The sequence below is a fragment of the Corvus cornix genome, chromosome 8 (genome assembly GCF_000738735.6).
Source record: "Corvus cornix cornix isolate S_Up_H32 chromosome 8, ASM73873v5, whole genome shotgun sequence".
Lineage (NCBI taxonomy): Eukaryota > Metazoa > Chordata > Aves > Passeriformes > Corvidae > Corvus > Corvus cornix.
Genome location: NC_046338.1, coordinates 30,234,211 through 30,251,192, shown reverse-complemented (window position 1 = coordinate 30,251,192; position 16,982 = coordinate 30,234,211). Strand labels below are relative to the sequence as shown.

The 16,982-nt window shown below is 40.9% G+C and overlaps 1 protein-coding gene across 2 annotated transcripts in view; it reads left to right on the top strand.

Moving 5' to 3' along the window:
* Positions 1 to 16,982, top strand: part of COP1 (COP1 E3 ubiquitin ligase) — a 125,820-nt gene that overhangs the window by 16,216 nt on the left and 92,622 nt on the right. For both annotated transcript variants that reach the window (XM_039555938.1, XM_039555937.1), the window contains exons 7-9: positions 7,566 to 7,625; positions 9,441 to 9,517; positions 14,499 to 14,556. In XM_039555938.1, coding sequence (XP_039411872.1) covers positions 7,566 to 7,625; positions 9,441 to 9,517; positions 14,499 to 14,556 — 195 coding nt within the window. The remainder of the gene's footprint in view (positions 1 to 7,565; positions 7,626 to 9,440; positions 9,518 to 14,498; positions 14,557 to 16,982) is intronic.

Sequence of the window (16,982 nt, the reverse complement as noted above, 5' to 3'; positions counted from 1 at the left end):
TGAAAACAGCTGTCGGAACATCCTGAAGGCAATTGGGACATATAGTTTATTTCAGCTCCTCCATATCCCTGCTTAGGCATTCCCCCTGTTGCCAAGACTTCCTCTAATGTTATTTTGTACCCCCCTTTATATTCCAACATGAAATGCAGGCTGTCACATCTCAAAAGACTTCTGTGCAGGCCTGTCAGTTCTGTCCTTGCCATAGCGCTTAGTGTCTGGCCTTGCCATTTATTTTGAGGGAAATGAGGACTTGTCAGACTTGTAGCAGTCTTTGCTCTCACTTGATAAGGGTAAGAAAGATAGAAATCAGTGGGTAGATGGATGGAAAATACAGACCAGTCAGTAGGATAGCTCCACGTATCAAAATCTGTCTTGGGCAGTCAGTTTACACACAGAGTAAATGACACCAGTTGATGCTTCCTTTTTGGTAAGTGACAAGGTCCTCCCTGTAGCTGGTGGAGCTTGTGGCAAGCACCCCTGGCTGGAGGGAGTTCTGTGGGGATAATAGAGCAATTACTGTTTGGGTTATGACAGTGGTGGTGTATCCAGACTGCAGAAAGCCTGAGATGGTGGCTTGGAAGGTGAGAAAGGGGGGGTTAAGTGACCATATTAACAATGCAGTAAAGGTTATCAGAGCTGCAAAGTTCGCCATAGTTTCTTTTGATGCTGTGAGAGGTGACTGCTTAAGAATGGAGGAGGGAGCCCAAGGAACATGTGTGGACCTTGGAACAGTGGTGTATTGCACATCATTGTGAGTCACACAAGCAGCCTTATTATGGGGAGGAACATGACCTTTTTTCCTTTCTTAATTCAGACTTGGTTTTAGTAAATGCAATTTCACTCAGTAAGCTATAGCTGTGAAGATAAGTTCTTAATAAATAAAAAAGATTCTTTTATTTATGACCCTGAGTTCTTATTTCTAATTTTTGGCTTAAATGTTTAAAGGAACATGGTAACTTTGCTTCCTAACTTGCCTCTTTGAGTACTGTTCATTGCAAGATTTTATTAACAGGTTTAATTTACTACATACTGCAAGTTCTTACATAGGGACTAAGGTACTTCTGTAAGTGAATACAGGTATTGCCTTAGAGTTAGTGTACTTGTACAACATTTCACAACATGTTCAGAGCAGATGATTAACCACCTGTAACCCTCCTTGCTTACTTCACTCATAAGTTATGTATTTTTTTCTCTTGCATTAATGAAATGGTGACTTCTGAGCATATTGGAGTAGGTTTATAGCTAGAAGAAAACTGTCTCTTAGACTTGTACTTCAGAATATTGGTGCAGTCAAGTCTTTTGACAAATGCCTCTTTGTCACCTTTTCATAATTTCTCTAGAAGATAAATGTGAGGTTCAGCACCTGCAGGAGTTTCTATTAGAAATGCTATTTTGATCTGTTTGTAACTTTTCGAAAGGTTGATCTTTCAAGCTGGAATTTACTGCATGTTTTTTGCACAAAGATGTTTGCAAGTCCTTTTTCTTTTGAAGTTTATGTATTTTGTTTTCTTTTTGACCTAGAGCAATATGGCAAAAAACCCCAAATCCTTGGCAATAGTAATAGGAAAAAAAAAAAAAAAGTCTTACTTTAGAAAAGGTTGAAAACAAATGCCTAAAGCTTAAAAATACTTTTTCAAACAAATAACAGGTAGTTTTGGAGGGGAGGAATGTATTGATCATCCACAACAGTTGGTTGTCTGTAAGGCAAACTTAGCATGGCTGAGTGCCTTTCCATATGTGTGCACAGTTAATTGAATGCACACTCTGCATTTTTGTTGTTTTTTTATCCAGCGGCCTCTTCTGTTGAAATTAAGAACCCAAAAAGTCTGGAAGGTCAAGTTTAATAATGAAATATTATGACTTGGTAGTGGTGGGTGTTTATTACTGTTTTCCATGGAAACCAAATGCAGCAACCTGTGACTTTTTAAAATTCTTGTTTTCATACATGTGTTGCATAAATGCTTTCACAAATTTAACTTTGTTAATTCTAAATGTTCACATGTTCTTTCCTCTTGAACACTTTGTGAGAGAGGTGATTATATCAGTTAATTCTCCCCACTTTTATATTCATCACTTTAAAGAAGAGGCCTTGCTAATTGTCTGGTCAGGATTTGAATGTTTCCGAGTAGTTGGACACCGCCATATACATCATACAGATAATTTCTGCTAAAATATTGCTAGCTCAGCTACCTGATGGTATTTCTGTCAAGCAGCACCATTGCTTACTGAAGGAGAATACTGAGCCTGATGATTAGTATCACAAATCAAGTGCTACACAGGTGCTATGTCTGTTCATGTTTCCCTTGGCAGATGTCACTTCATTTTTATGTTCTCTGGGCTTTTTCTTTCTAACAATGTGGCATTAAGTCTCTCGTGTCTAACAAACAAGGCCTCTTTCATGTCTGCTAATGCACAAGGCTGTTTTTTAGCTGTTAAACATCCTGGGACAGAAAAATAATCCTGAAGTGTCTCAGGCTTGTGGCACTGAGTGCCTGCTCAGCATTTCAGAATCGTCGTTGTTCTTCGCACCCTCAAATGCATGTCTCTGTCCAGCTGTCTTCACTTGCTCCATATTGTGAGCATGTTAAATACTAAAAATAAGAGGAGTTATTATGGGATAATTGCTGGGAATTATAAGCATGAGTTCTCCAGGGATGTCATTACCTTGTGTTAATCACTTCACCTGTCAAGTCTTGTGTTCTGCGTGTACACACATGGATGAACTAATGAGTAAGCAAGAGGAGGTGACAGAACCAGAAATCAGTCATGCTCTTTTGTTGTCATGTGGTCTTGGTTACATTTCAGGACTGCTGAGGAGAATTTATAGCTAGAGTAATCTGGTCCCTATCCACTGCACTTACCTGGTATTTTAAATCTATTTGCATTTCTAAGTTACTGAATGAGAGATGTGAGCTCCAAAAGCATTGATAAGAAGCCCAAGGATACAGTGAATGTGTGAGCAGCAAACTAAAAATTCCCATAGTGGTATCAGCATATAATAGCTGGCTCTCCTTGCTGCAGTGGAGAGGTCTTGCAAAGAAAGAAGCCAAGTAGCACCTACTACTGATGTATTAGACTCTAAGGCAATTAGTCTAATTGTTTAGGCAGCTTTGTTCCCCGCCCCAGATGTCCTTATCTCATCAGGCTTTTCTATCAGACCCTATCACTAAGCCTTCAGAGCATGTTTCCTCCATACTGTAGGATGTAAATGAGGGAGAGGAAAATTCAAGATACAAAACACACTTTATCAGCCAGGCATCTCTTTCCTCCTACCTTTGGGAATATGGATATTCTCAAGGCTTTTGTTAGCTTTTCCCCAGTTATGAGGAAGCATTTATAATTTGGAGGAAGTATTGATCAGAGAGAAGAAATATTCTGAGCAGATAATGTGTTATAGATGGTCTGTCCACATGTTTAAGAAGCTCAGATGCCATATTTCACTTAGGAAACTTGTGGAGATTCAGGTGTTCCTGTCTTCATGCAAACAAAAACCTTGCACCTCCTTCTAGTTCTGCAAAGACATTGTAACAGAGAGGTATTTTGTCAAATAAGTGATATTTGATTTAATGTATAAGACTAAAATTTCTCTAAGGTCTGAAGATGACCTCCATGCCATAGTTGCCCTGTATGTTGTAAAAGGCTCTGCATCCAAAGCAATAATGAAAAGAAAACCCAGAGACAGACAAGACTTCCAGAGAGAGAAACTGATCTTGTTGTGTATTGTCATTGAGGTATTGAATTCTACAGATAGAAATTCATTCCACTGGGTACCTTTAGAAAAGTTTCAGCTGTTGGCTGGTAGTGAAGTTTATGCTGTGGTTTGTAAGAGCAGTAGTTGGTGGGAGAACAAGAAGTAGGAAGAGGCTGAAGTTGGATGGATAAAGTTACGGGACAGAATTAAGGGTTTATTTACAGCAACTACCTGGTTTATCCTCCTCAGGTGGGCAGGTGATAGATTTTGACCCATCCTGGTTGGTGCAATGGCTTTATGTGTCTGGGAAGGTGATGTTCCCTCTGGTAATAGACACTGTTCGTGTGGACCTATGGTGTGTATTGTGATGACTGCACAGGGAGTCTGGATCAGAGCCTTGAAGGTGTGTGACTGAACATAACATGGGCTGTGAGCTTCCAAAAAGCGTGAATCCACTCTGCTGTTTAAGCTGCTTGTTAGAATAGTGCTGCTGATTTTGCAGTATTTCTTCAAAAAATAAAGGAGAAAATAACTCCTGCTGTTCTGTTTGTGCTTTTTCTAGAATTGGAAAGACAGTTGGTCAAGGCTGTATGGTTCCTTCCCTTGTGCGTTTTTCTAGGCTGTGTCTGTGGCACTGGGAGGCTCTGCTGAGCTTTTAGCTTTTTGCAAACACTTAGAACTGGCACCAGGAGACCCAGTCAGGACTGCTTGTTGTCCGTGCTGTACAAACACAAAGCAGGAAGTTGCTGCCTCCCAAGAGGCTCTCCCTCCAGGAAAAACAGGAAGCTCCAGGATGAAACCTTAGTGCTGTACCCAGATATGCTTGTTAGTAGATGGCCAACCAAAACCAAAATGACCCTGACCTGGTGTTTAGCATTGTGTAAGTTCTTGGTAGCTTCTTGACTTGAAAGTCTGAAATCGCTTTTCCAGGATTATAAAAAAGTTTTGAGGTCATAGCTTTTCTTTTGTACATATGCTCATGTGTGAAAAATGGGACCAGAGTGTTACACACCTGCTTATTGTAGTTCGCTCTCTGGAGTTGAAATTATGAGGTTTAACCACTGAATTAAGGACCTTCTCCTTGTCCATGTTGGCCTTTTCATTTCTAGGAAAGCATCTGTGTCTGAGAGTTCACACTGTGCGCTTCTCTCTTAGCATACATTTCAGTGTTCATTGGAAGTGCTTTTGCTGACTTAATCCAAAGTCTGACAGGCGTGATTCTGCCCATCACTGGGACAGGACTTGGCTTGCTTTCTGTGCCCAATAGTGAAAATTAAATTAAAGGCCCTTAAATCTGGATATACTGCAAGAACTATAATTAATTTAGCTTTCCTTAAATGTCCCTCAAAGGCTGACAATTATAAATCAGTAGTCTCATTTTTCAAAGTTTAATTGGAATGAATGTGGATTGATTTAAGGTCTTTGATAGATTAAAACACTTAACTAACATACCAAAAAACCCCAAAGGTTTCAGTGTGGGCATTAACTTATTTTATGTTGATGGCATGAGAAGACTCCCTCCTAAAATAAGCATGACACACTCTTGCCTGCATTTTAGAGCTGCTACTGTTGGGTAAGTTTATGGTAGGTTGTAACTAGAAGGAAGAATTGGTAAATAAAGTCCCAGATCTCATGCTCTTGGTTGTGTGCAATAGTTAATGAAAGCTGGCCAATAAAAGGTCTCTGCTCTTGTTCCTATAAAAAGTATCCTGTTTATGTGATGTCAGCGACCATCAATTATTTTTCAGATGTCCAGTTTGGCTGTGAGCCAGTACATTGTAGAATAGCTGATTTCCTCACTGTAATTTTGGAACTTGTAAGTGGTTTTGTAACTTCTTTTTAAATGGGATTTATGAGTGTGGGGGACTAATGGTATTTGCTAGAGCTGAGTTCAGGCAGGACCCATGCTGTGCAAGTGTCACTTAGCTTTACCACTAATCTTGGAGTTACAGCACCACCTGCTATTCTTGCTGTAGGTTCCGAAAGTGAAAATGGAATTATCTGTTATGGTGTAGTGATTTGTAAATTATCTGTGGCAGTCTAGTTCTAAACCATTAAACTTCTGCTGTCTGTGCCTCAAATTAAATGTAAACTGAAACCTTCAGAGTACAGAGATTAGGACACGTTTATAATGTCATCTCATTCCAAAGAAGCAGCCATGTTAGAAATAGGTGTGGGCCCAGCAGTCCTTCCTTCTCCTGTTTTCAGGGACAGAGGCTTTTGTTAGTGTTTAAAAGGAGAATTGAAATGGTGGATTATCTAATGTAGAGCCCACATATTTGGAATGCTTTACAATAAGAGGGGTTTTAATTGTGCTTTTTTGTTTAAGCAAAACCTTCTGACACTTAAAGGATTGAACTTAAGCACTTGAGTGAATAAGTTTTCAGGAGTAGCTTGCCAGGAATATGTCATACTAAGAGTAATATGTCTTGCCAAACTAGTTACTTTGGATTTGGGCAGTTTAATATTCTGTTGTAAAGCTGAAAGTACAAAAATTTGTTTTGTCTTTGGAGAATGTGTTGTGCGTAAGCTTTCAGTGGACTTAAATCAGCAAATGCTTCTGGTCACAGGCCACATTGCTGGTTGTCTGTAAATTTTACTGGGAGCTCAGGAGAGTCAGGTGGACTTCCAGTTCTCCATCTATTTATTTCATTTCTGTGTCTCAGTGAAGCAGACTTGCACTGGAGCTGAATTTTGTTGGTTTGCGTCCAGACTTGGAGCTCTCGCCCAGAGCAGCGTGTGTGTGTTTGGGCCCTGCAGGGCTGGGTATAGGCTCTGTGGGTGTTGGGGTGGGACCTACCTGCTGAATAAGCAGGTAAGTAGATGATGTCCTTGCTTAGGTGTAAACAGTTGTCAAGTCTGTGGCTTCAGTAACTCGAGGTGAGCAAAGCCACGTTGCTGACTGACTGAAAACCTGGAAGATGTTGCATGTGGCACAAGGAAGGGAAAGGAAATGTTGGCTGGTGAGAGGGGAAGTCTTCTTCCGACCCTTTCAGGTATAGCCCTCAAATTGACTCGAGTTTGTGGTGTAATCCAAGGTAAGTACCACACCTTTGGAAGAAGTGATACCTTGATACCATGCGGTGCTTGCTCAGTGCCAGGAGCAAATCTTGCTCTGGTCATAATGGGTTTTTTCCAATCCAAAAACTTAATGACAAAGTTTAAATGGGCAAGTGACAGGTTAACAGCTAGGATGAGAATTAGTCTTAATACCTTTTAGCAAAATATTTTGTCTTTAGTTGAAGGGTGAAATGATCATTGTCGTTCATGGTGGGTTTTTTTCTAATTGTGACAGTTCAAGGAGGAATGGTTTTAAAGTAAAAGAATGTGGGTTTCGATATTAGGAAGAAATTCTTCCCTGTGAGGGTGGGGAGGCCCTGGCACAGGGTGCCCAGAGAAGCTGTGGCTGCCCCTGGATCCCTGGAAGTGTTCAGGGCCAGGGTGGACAGGCCTGGGATAGTGGAAGGTGTCCCTGCTTATAGCAGGGCGTGGAATGAGATCATCTCTAAGGCCCCGTCTAACCCAGACCACTTTGTGATTCTATACTCGGTGTTTACAAGCCAGTTACACCTTGCCTGAGAGATGTTAGAGGAGCATAACAGTATTACTTTGGATAATGTGGGTCTCTGTGATTGACATCAAAACACCTCATGCTCTCCTTTTGCATTGTTTCAAAATAATAAGCTTTGTCTTGAATGTGGTTTGTGTGCACACTTAGGTTAATCTGTGCATTTGAACTTCCTGCCTGGTGACTTTTGAATTGTGTAGCACACCAGCTAAGATAGTTCAGGTTCCTCTCTGGAAAGACTGTAATTTATCTTGGTGCTGGTGCAGTGCAGATTGATTTAGACTTCTCCCATTCTCTTATCCACAGCAATTGGAGCAGATCCAGAAGGAGCTAAGTGTTCTGGAAGAAGATATTAAACGAGTAGAGGTGAGGTGCCCAGACATTGTTCTGACTCTGGCAATTTTTCATTTTCATCAAGCTGTCTGCCTTGCTGTGAGGCTGCTGGGTTAAATTTATGGCATTTAAGTCAGTAATGGGAAAATGAACAGATGATGCTCTTTCTTTAATTTGTTCATTTAGTTGATGTGTTCAGGCTGCAGTTTGGTAGCTCTTATATAATCATTTCTTTGTAGTAGTAAGTATTTTAGAGTAGTTGCTAGAAATCAGCAGCTGGCATATTGATCAGAACTTAAGATTTTTGTATGTTGCAGTGTTCTGCACAGGCTGTTTAAATCTGAGCAGCATGCAGGTCTTAAAATGGGGAGGTGTTGGGGATTCACAACAGGATTGTTATGCAGAGACTGGCCAGGAACAAAACCAGCTCCTGCTGCATGTCAAAACTGATTCCTGCTACCTCCTGATACAGTTCTCTTAATTCCTTAATGATGGGAATCTCTTGACATTTTTGCTAAGAATTATTCTCCAAGAATTTGTGAACCCATCAATGCAATCCTGTCTTCATTGAGTCTTTAGGTTCCTCTTTGGTCCTTTCCTGTAATCATTCTAGTGTTTAATCCTGGAGTAGGAAGCTGGTGTTTCAGAATACATCAGACTGCCACCTCTCAAAATACCATTCCCTTAAACCTTTTTGGGAATCAGTTTGCCTGTTTGCTTCTCGCTTCTTGCTCACCTTGAGCAGTCAGCATGTGTTCCCAACTACCTCCCAAAAGCTTTTGAGATTTCTTCCCTCAATTAATACGTGCGCTGATGAATTGGCAAAATATAAATATGACTTGACAACTGCCAGAATTTCCATTTATCTGATAGCTATTTGGAATTTTTTCAGACCTCTTTTCCTAAATGTTTCTTGGCTTTGGTGAAATAAATATACCTTAGCATGTTTTCTTCAGACTGGTAAAATAAGCCTTGAGCTCTAGGAGAAACTGTTCCCAAAAGCTGTGGGATCCCTCAGAGAAGAGCATCCAGCTACCTGCTTCTCTGCTCTTTAATCAGGCATTTCAGTGGGCTGCTGCTGGGGTATATTCCTGGGGGTGTGGTGGTGACCTTGCCTTTGACCTCTCAAGCCTGGGATCTCTCTTGTCACAAATACCCTTCTTTCTACCTACCAACTAATAGGCACCTAGTGGGAATTTGAAAGCCCAAGTAGTAATTGTCCTGAGAATGCTTTGCCCCTCAACTAATGAGCTGCTGCATCCTGCATAGCTTCCATTTCCCAAACAGATGAAAGACAGTCTCACACTGGGTACACAGCAGTGACTTAGTCTGGGATGGACAAAGCCAAGTTTATGTGTGAAGTTTGTCTCTTGTGCAGCTGTCCCACAGAGGATTGATAGATCCTCTTTTAAGTCTGTGGCACCACCTTTGCCCTGTTGCTTTGTGGCTGTTCTTGCCATGACCCATATCCAGCTTTACTTTCCAGTTGTGAAGGCTGTTAGATAAGTTTGCACATATCTCAGAAATGCAGTTACAGCTTGCTTGTTCTGTGTGTTTAAGGGAGATGGGTTAGAGGCAATTGGATGATAACCAAATCTGTTGGGTTTTTTGGAGTAGAAGCTCCAAAACTGCCACTCTTGAAGCACTGAGTGCCACAGCTGTAAGATTTTTGAAACTCAGTTGGAACGATAACTGAAAAAAATTGAAGAAAATCAATGTTATGTCAGGGATAGTAAAGATTTTTAGGTAAGAGCTGAGTAAAATGAGAAAAACACCAGTACTCTGTGAACACATGTATCAAACATGCGTGTTTTGTCAGTTCTGATGTGACATGGCTTTCTGTTTCAGGAGATGAGCGGCCTGTACTCCCCAGTCAGTGAGGACAGCACGGTGCCACAGTTCGAGGCTCCCTCACCTTCACACAGGTATGGAGCTTGCAACTCAACTTGCATTTCAAGCTGTGCATGTTGCACTCTGCTTGCTAGTGCTTTTGAAGCAGTGCCCAAAAGACAAGCAAAACTGGGTTTTAAATGCTGTACAGTATTTTCCTATTCTGTTTCTGATTGGTATAAACTTTATGTGAACAAAGAAGTGAAGAAAAAGCCATCTAAGTCTGCATTTGGGTGAAGAATCTGCTCTGAACCAGATGCCATGGAAAACTGATGGCTTTAAATGTCATGTGAATTAGTAAACTTGAGTCATAAGCCTTTGCTATGGAATAAAATGTTACTGTTATTTATATGCTGCCTTTTCTGAACATTGTGCAGTTCTGCTTGGCATATGAAAGGTCTTAATTTTGTGTGATATTGGAGTCCTCTGGCTTCCCCAGTCAGCATGAATAGCTAAAGGTATGGGCTCAGATCAAAATTTAAAATGTACAGCCTAATGATTCTGTTTATCTGCTGTCTGTGTTGATTTAATGAAATGCCTTTCTAATAACTTAATTTCAATGTGTACTTTTGTCTGGAATATTGCATAGTCTGGTTTCTTGATGATAATATTGCAGATGCTTCTTGTATTCGAGTTGTAAGTGCCAGAGTTTGAAGTGCTCTACTTTACAGGTGTGTCTTTTGGTGGCAAGAAAACTCTTGATTTCAACGGGGCCGAGTTGTGTTATTAAGTGATCATCTCTGCTGTCTCTTAGAAGTAGAATTCTCTAAACTGTCAGCTTCTGTTACAAAATGGTACTGGTAGATTTTTTGCCTAATAGCCCAGAAGTAAAAAACGACCAGATTCCTTCCCCTAGAGAAATGTAGACACGGTGCTGTGGTGAGGAACCCAGCAGTATTGTCTGGGATTTCCTACTGAGATGCTATTTCTGGACACAGAGAGCAGTATCTCTCATATTTCTGTGAAGCTCTGACTGGCCCTGAGGGAAAGGTTGGGAATACAGTCACAATGGATGGGAACAGCATTTCTAATTCAGCTCTTCTGTGCCTCTTTAATTCTCTTTGGGTGCAGATGTGTTTCTTGATATGGGGTATTCTGTTTTGCTAAGAAGCAGTTTTGTGAAACTGATGAGATTCTTGTCAAGTTCTGCTACTTTTCTGGTTATTGGCTATTAAACAGATTGGTTTTGCTCCGTGGCACTGACGCTTGGGATAAACTTGAGCACCGATTGGGCTCGCTCGGTATGTTAGATGTTGGATGCCTTCAGGCCGAGAAACCTTTCTCTTTTAACAGAAGATTGTACTTATGAGTCAAAATGTATCTCTCTTACTTGAGCTAAGCTAACAAACAAGCCCCCAAAGAACATTTTTGTCTGTTGAAGGCTGGAATAACATTTTAGTAGAAGAGTTGAGGGGGGAATGGACTGTGGTGAGAGCTACACTGGTTTCAGTCTACTGAGAATTTCTTAATATTCCTCTATGCCTATTTATTTCATGTCCTAGGGGTCAGTCAGTCTCAGTTCCTGCTTTTGAAGGTGTGAGATAACATCAAAAATATTGTAGTGCTTTGTGGATTGATGTGCTTCACCTGGGGGTCTGCTGGGAGGTGGCAGTGGGTTGGAGCCATGATGGGTGCAGAGACCATGGGCTCTTTCTTAGCTGCCTTCTTATGCCTGTCTGGGTCCATCCTGGCTGTGTCTTGAACTTTTGGGTTTTCCCCCTGGTACAACATGCCAGGGGTGTGATAATTGCATATTTAGGTGTGTGCTAGGGGATGTGGGATTGCCTTGTTCTCTCTGCTTTAGAAGACCCCTTAGCTTTTTCTCGGTGACATTCCTGCATTGAGAAGTAGCCTTGAGTGGTAAAAGAGAAACCAGTATGTGAAGGAATGTCTGAAGAGGCATCAGTTGTTGCCAGAAGTTACTCCTGTAACTTCTATCCCCACCCTGTCTCGACAGTTTTGTATAATTCAAGTAATTGCATTGGTGTGAATTACCATCAGTTAGATTCCAGGAATGTCTACCACTTGAAACTAATTTTATTTTCAACATTAAGGGTAAGTTTTGAAGAATTACCTCAGCAACATTTCTCCTTGGCAGGAATGCTGCAGAACAGCTGATTGGAGTTTTAAAATAGGCTGACTTTTTTCACTTCTCTTAACTGAAATATTTAATCTCAAGTGCATTTTAGAGATGCCATGAGCCACTAAGAGTGAAATACAAACATAGTTGGGGATGGATTCACTTCCATGTTAAAATTATATTGAACTTGCGGAGACTTATTAGCTTATCAGTGAATTAAAATGGTGTATTTAAATCAAAATATAACTTAACATACTTAACACACTGCTAATGAAATATAATTGTATAACACTTTCCTAATGTGCCTTATAAATAGTACAAGGTTATCACAGACTAGTGCTGAGATGAAGAAAACTTCTTTAGCCTTTGAATTTAAAGTTCAAGAAAATAGAGTTCTTTGGAATTCAGTTTTATCTGGTCTCTGGTGACTTGCCCTTATTCATCTGCTTCCTCTAAATCACAGGCTTGCTTCATTAATTTTCTGTTTCTTTTCATTGTTTGTAGCTTTTTTCCTCTCCATTCTTAACATCTTCAAAATGTGAAATTACTTTGCCTCCCCCCAGCTTCCTTCAGAAGTTCTTTAGCAAAAGAACCTAGCCCAGCTATAATGTTCAGTACATCCTTGTCTGCAAGAAACACGTGTTTTCTCTTGTGCCTACACAGGGGATGATGAAATACTAAATTGGGTAATAGCACAGTGCTTGTTTACAGCGTTGCATATTGCTTGGTTCGTATACTAATAGAGAACAAGAGGGGAAGAAGAAGGGAAGAGAACAAATAGTTCTGTGCGTGGATTTCTGAACAGGCGCGCGTGCTTTGTGCTCCCAGTAAATGGTGCGAACAGAAGGTAGGAATGAGCAGCTTCCCTGAGATGTTATCCAGGGCTAATAGCAATAACAAACTATCCCTAATAGGAGTTTGAGGGGAAAATTCTGGTCTAGGAATGAGTTGCTTGGTAACTCTGACTCAGTTATTGAAATCCTGATCCTCCTTCCCCTCCATTTGTTCTAATTACCTCCTCCCATCCCTGTAATGGGATTTATAGTCTGTGGATTGCCTTGTTTTTTGTTGTTGTTGTTCTGGGTTTTTAAATGTCGTATCGGTGTAGCTGAATTTCCAAACTGAACCTGATGTTACAGCTTTTAAAGAAGAACTTGGAGGGCACTTCTGTAATTTTCTGGTTACTTGCTTCGTGTTTATTGAAAGGAAAAACATTCAAGCACACATGAGTTAATTCAGCTATAGGCACTGCACAGAAATGTCTTTGAATTTGTACTCTGGTTGGGGAGATGACGTCTGCGCTCTTGAAGGCTTTACATCACCAGACAACCTGCAGCAGAACGAGACCAGACACTCTAAGTCTGTGTGTTTTGCTGTTAATTGCTGCTGTACCTGTCTCAGAGTGGAGTACTTTTTCATCGCTTTCCAGCTGAATGTGTTATTCCTGCGGTTCCTGGCAGGATCTGCTGTCCCTGTTTCATTATTTCATGAAGCCACATGCTAATTTAAAGTTCATTGTCCCCAGCCATGCCTGAAACAGCTCTGCTGTTTTCTCCCGTACAATAGCTTGCAGCAAATAATGATTTTCATCCCTCAGATTTTTCTTTGTTTTCAGCTTTTTGTCTTGCCTAGAACCAAAGTCAAATCAGTCTCATTTTCCAAGTTAATTTTTTAAGTCTCACCAGTGGTTATGTCTCATCTTCTGTTTCCACTCCCCTCCACTTACAGGGGAGCTTGAAAACATTCAGAGAAATAATTAAGCACTGCTGTACCATTGGTTCATTCTTCTAGATTTACAGGTGCCCTGCCTGGCATTTCAAGCAAACCAATTTATTTATGACCAAGGTTCTCAAGTTCACACATAAGTTCTGGCAACTGTTACATAAGCAGCAATAGGTACACTCATCTTTGACAAAACTAGGACCTCTAGCACTGCTCTAGGAGCTTTTTAAAGAAACCTTCAGCTTCCCCAGGCAATGCTTAAAATCTAAGGTTATGTCATAAGAAAGACTGCGAATAATGAGAATAATGATCCCAGATAGTTTCTTCTCTGTCCAAGTCAAATGACACAGCAGAAGCAAGGCAGATGAAAAGATTTTTTAGAAACAAATCATGGTTATTTTCATAATGTGTTCTGCATAATCATTGTGTTCTAATATGCTAATCTTTACCTGTCCTGGAAGTATATGGAATTTGAGTGATAAATGTGCTTTAATCTGGCTCTGGTGTCTTACTGTGGGAGCTGAATTTTTTGCCTGTATGTCGAAGAACACTGAACCACCTGTTTTCTGCTGGGATCAGGAGATCTTTCTGCAGTTTTGAAAGTTAAATTCCACTGAGTTTGCATGTCTATGCTGTGTTTTTAAAACAGTGATTTAAAGGGTATGTTGTGTGATTATAGATACTATAATGTGGTGTAGTGTTTTCTAATAATAGTAATCCTGGCTGTCAGTATTTTGGTTTTTTAGTTTATTTCTGTATTTCCTTAGTTGTTTCTGTTTAAACTAGTGTCTGTCTTACACTGATTTCTTTAGCTTTTCCCTTTCCAGTGTTGATTCAAATGCCAGAGCATTAAACTTCTTTTTTCTATCATTTTTTTTAAGGAATTTTAAACGAATGGTAGCATGTTATTTTCAGAATGTCTTGTGCTGCATATTTCATACAAAAGATATGCTTTTGCATTCTAATTAGAAATTATTCGACTGCACTACACATAATTGTGTGTGACAGCATTCTGCTCTAGGAAAACTCTATTTAAAAAAAAAAAAATCTCTCCTAAAACCCCAAAAAAATATAACCTTGTGTTCCCTGTCTGTAAAATGGATTTCAAAGGCAAGTATGCTGCAGAGTGTCAAGGGGGGAATAGCAAACAGGTTAAAAATGATAAAGGATGGCTGTGCAGTGATTTAAGCAGACTATTTCGTTTATTTTTGCAGTAGTATTATTGACTCCACCGAGTATAGCCAGCCTCCAGGCTTCAGTGGCAGTTCTCAGGTAAGATAATATATCTGTCTGCACGGGGGGACGGGAGAGTGAATGTGGAGGTTGGGCAGGGTTGAGGTGCACCTTCATCCATCTCCAGAGCACCGGTCAGCTGGAGCCTTGAAAATGCTTTTAACTGGTTGTATGGGCAACTGCAGCTGTAGGAATGATTGTGCCCAGTTGTGTGAGAGACTTTGTGTGATGTATTTAGACATCTGAGACTTATTTCTTAAAGCTGACTCTTCCATGGAAGAGGGGATACAGTTTGCTCTGCATCTCCCATGTGGGCAGCCCTGGGGAAGGGAGGTAAATCCCTGACCCTTTGCATTGGCTTAAATAGCTGTAGATCAAGCTTGACTTTCAAAACAAAAAAAAACCTGCCTTGCACAGTTACATCGTTTGTCCTCATCAGGGCCTTACAAACCATTATAAATTCATCTAGAGGGTAAAAAGTTGCATATAGAATGGAGCTGTTTGGCAGGCAGCCTCCAAACTGTCTGATCTGCAAGGCCTCCCGAATTCCAAGCAGCACTGCTGTAGTCTGGCAGCTCAGAGGGATTCAGCTGGGCTGGGAAGCTGTCACTGATACCCAGCTCACAGTTCCAAAAAGGTGAAACAGTTTTCATTTGGGCAGATGGACTGTTGGTCACATTCCAGCTGTGCCTTGGGTGCTCTCTGGTGGTGGTGGACTGCCCCTGGCACGCACCAGCATCAAACTGGTAAATTAACAGGTTGAAGTGCTGTTGGATCTTACTTGATGTAAAGAAAAAACCACCTGGATTTTGAGCTGGTGCACATACATGTTTGCATGCAGGGTTTTGGGTTTGAAGCTGTGTAACTAACTGGTAATTAGAAAATTCTGTCTATTAGTCTGTGGGAAAATGCTTGTGGTTCCTGCTACTCTGGCCCTTGGAGGATTTTGCTGGAACAGGGAGTTGTAGTTCTACCACATTTCAGAGGGCAGGTGAAATGCGGATGGGGGTTTTATGTTCAGGACTCTGATGTGCTATGGTGTATTTGTTCTCCACTGACACTACTTGTCTCAGTAGTTCCTATTTCAAAGCCAAAATTGATAGCATAGCTATCCTGCTGGTGAGCTCAGAAAACAAACAACCCAGACTTTCTAGTCATTCTGTATGACAGCCTTATTTGTGTGAGAATAATCTTTTTTGTCCTCAAATGCGATTTCTTGTCCTCAAGAGTGCAAGATCTGTGCTCTCAAGTACAAATTTTCAAATTAAACTTTAATATATGTTTGGATGGGGAGTTCAAAGAGAACTCTTGAAGTTAAACACTTCTGTTCAAAGGTAGTCTAATTTCAGGAAGACTTTGCCATAAAAGTAGTTTTAAGAATATAAAATAAATTGGGAGGGTTTTCCCTAATTGTCAGTCACAGCAAAAATCATATATTGGGCACTGCTGGCAGCAAGGTTTATCTAGGATGGACAGCAGAGCTTTCTTTCTCAATATAATTACTTTGTGCATTGCCCACAGACATGTTGTTAGGGAAGAATTTATATACCACAGAGCTCTAGGACACTTCTCTTCCAGAAGCTGAGCTTCAGAAGTAAATGGTGGACAATTCACTGAGGCCCTGGGCAATTCTGCAGGTAGTATTTTAATGGCAGTACCTTTTTTCTGCTAGAAATAAGGAGCTTGTGTGCAGCTATGATGCTTTTTCACAGTTGTTAGAGGACTCTTTAAGAGTATCTGATGGAGTTCAGACAGTAAAATCACTCTTGATAACAGAGGAATCCAAACTAATATCCTCAGCTAGGGCAACCATAGTAGTTTTAGCCATCGAATAAAAATTGCTTGGGTGTCTTTTCTCTCTTCCCTTATTTTTTCCTCCTGTTGCCCAGTATTGCTTAGAAAGCAGCCACGGAGCAGGCTTCATAGAAACTGAACATCTGGTTTTGGGCAAAACTTGAGCAGATTGAAATGTTTAGCTGGGGGTGGTCTGATGACAATGGGCTAGTGCCCCTTGCTTGGTTCTCAGCACAGCTGGGTTGCCATGTTGCCAGCCTGAGACCTGCTCCAGTGAGTGGTCTTTCTTGGGAGACCCAGCAGGCAAACTCTTACGTGATTGATTCCATCTCAGTGTGCACTGATCTGGCAGATCAGGCGTGGGTTTGGGTTGTATCGCTCATCATGGCTCAGGCAGCTTGCCTTAACTTGAGATTGAAGCCGTTGTTCTTTGCCTGAAGTTGTCTCGAGCCCACATCACTACTGATGTGCTGAGAGAGCCTGGAGGCATTGCAGGCTGGCACACAAAAATTATAGGAGGAGGCTACAGAAGTGTTCTGTTGAGCGTTTTTTAAAGATGTGACGTTTTAGAAAATGGTACTTGAAAGGTATTGATGTAGGAGCACTTCCCAGTGTTGTGTGTTGAGGTTGGAGCTGCTTTTGGGGTGAACAAGCTGTGAAGACCATAGGCG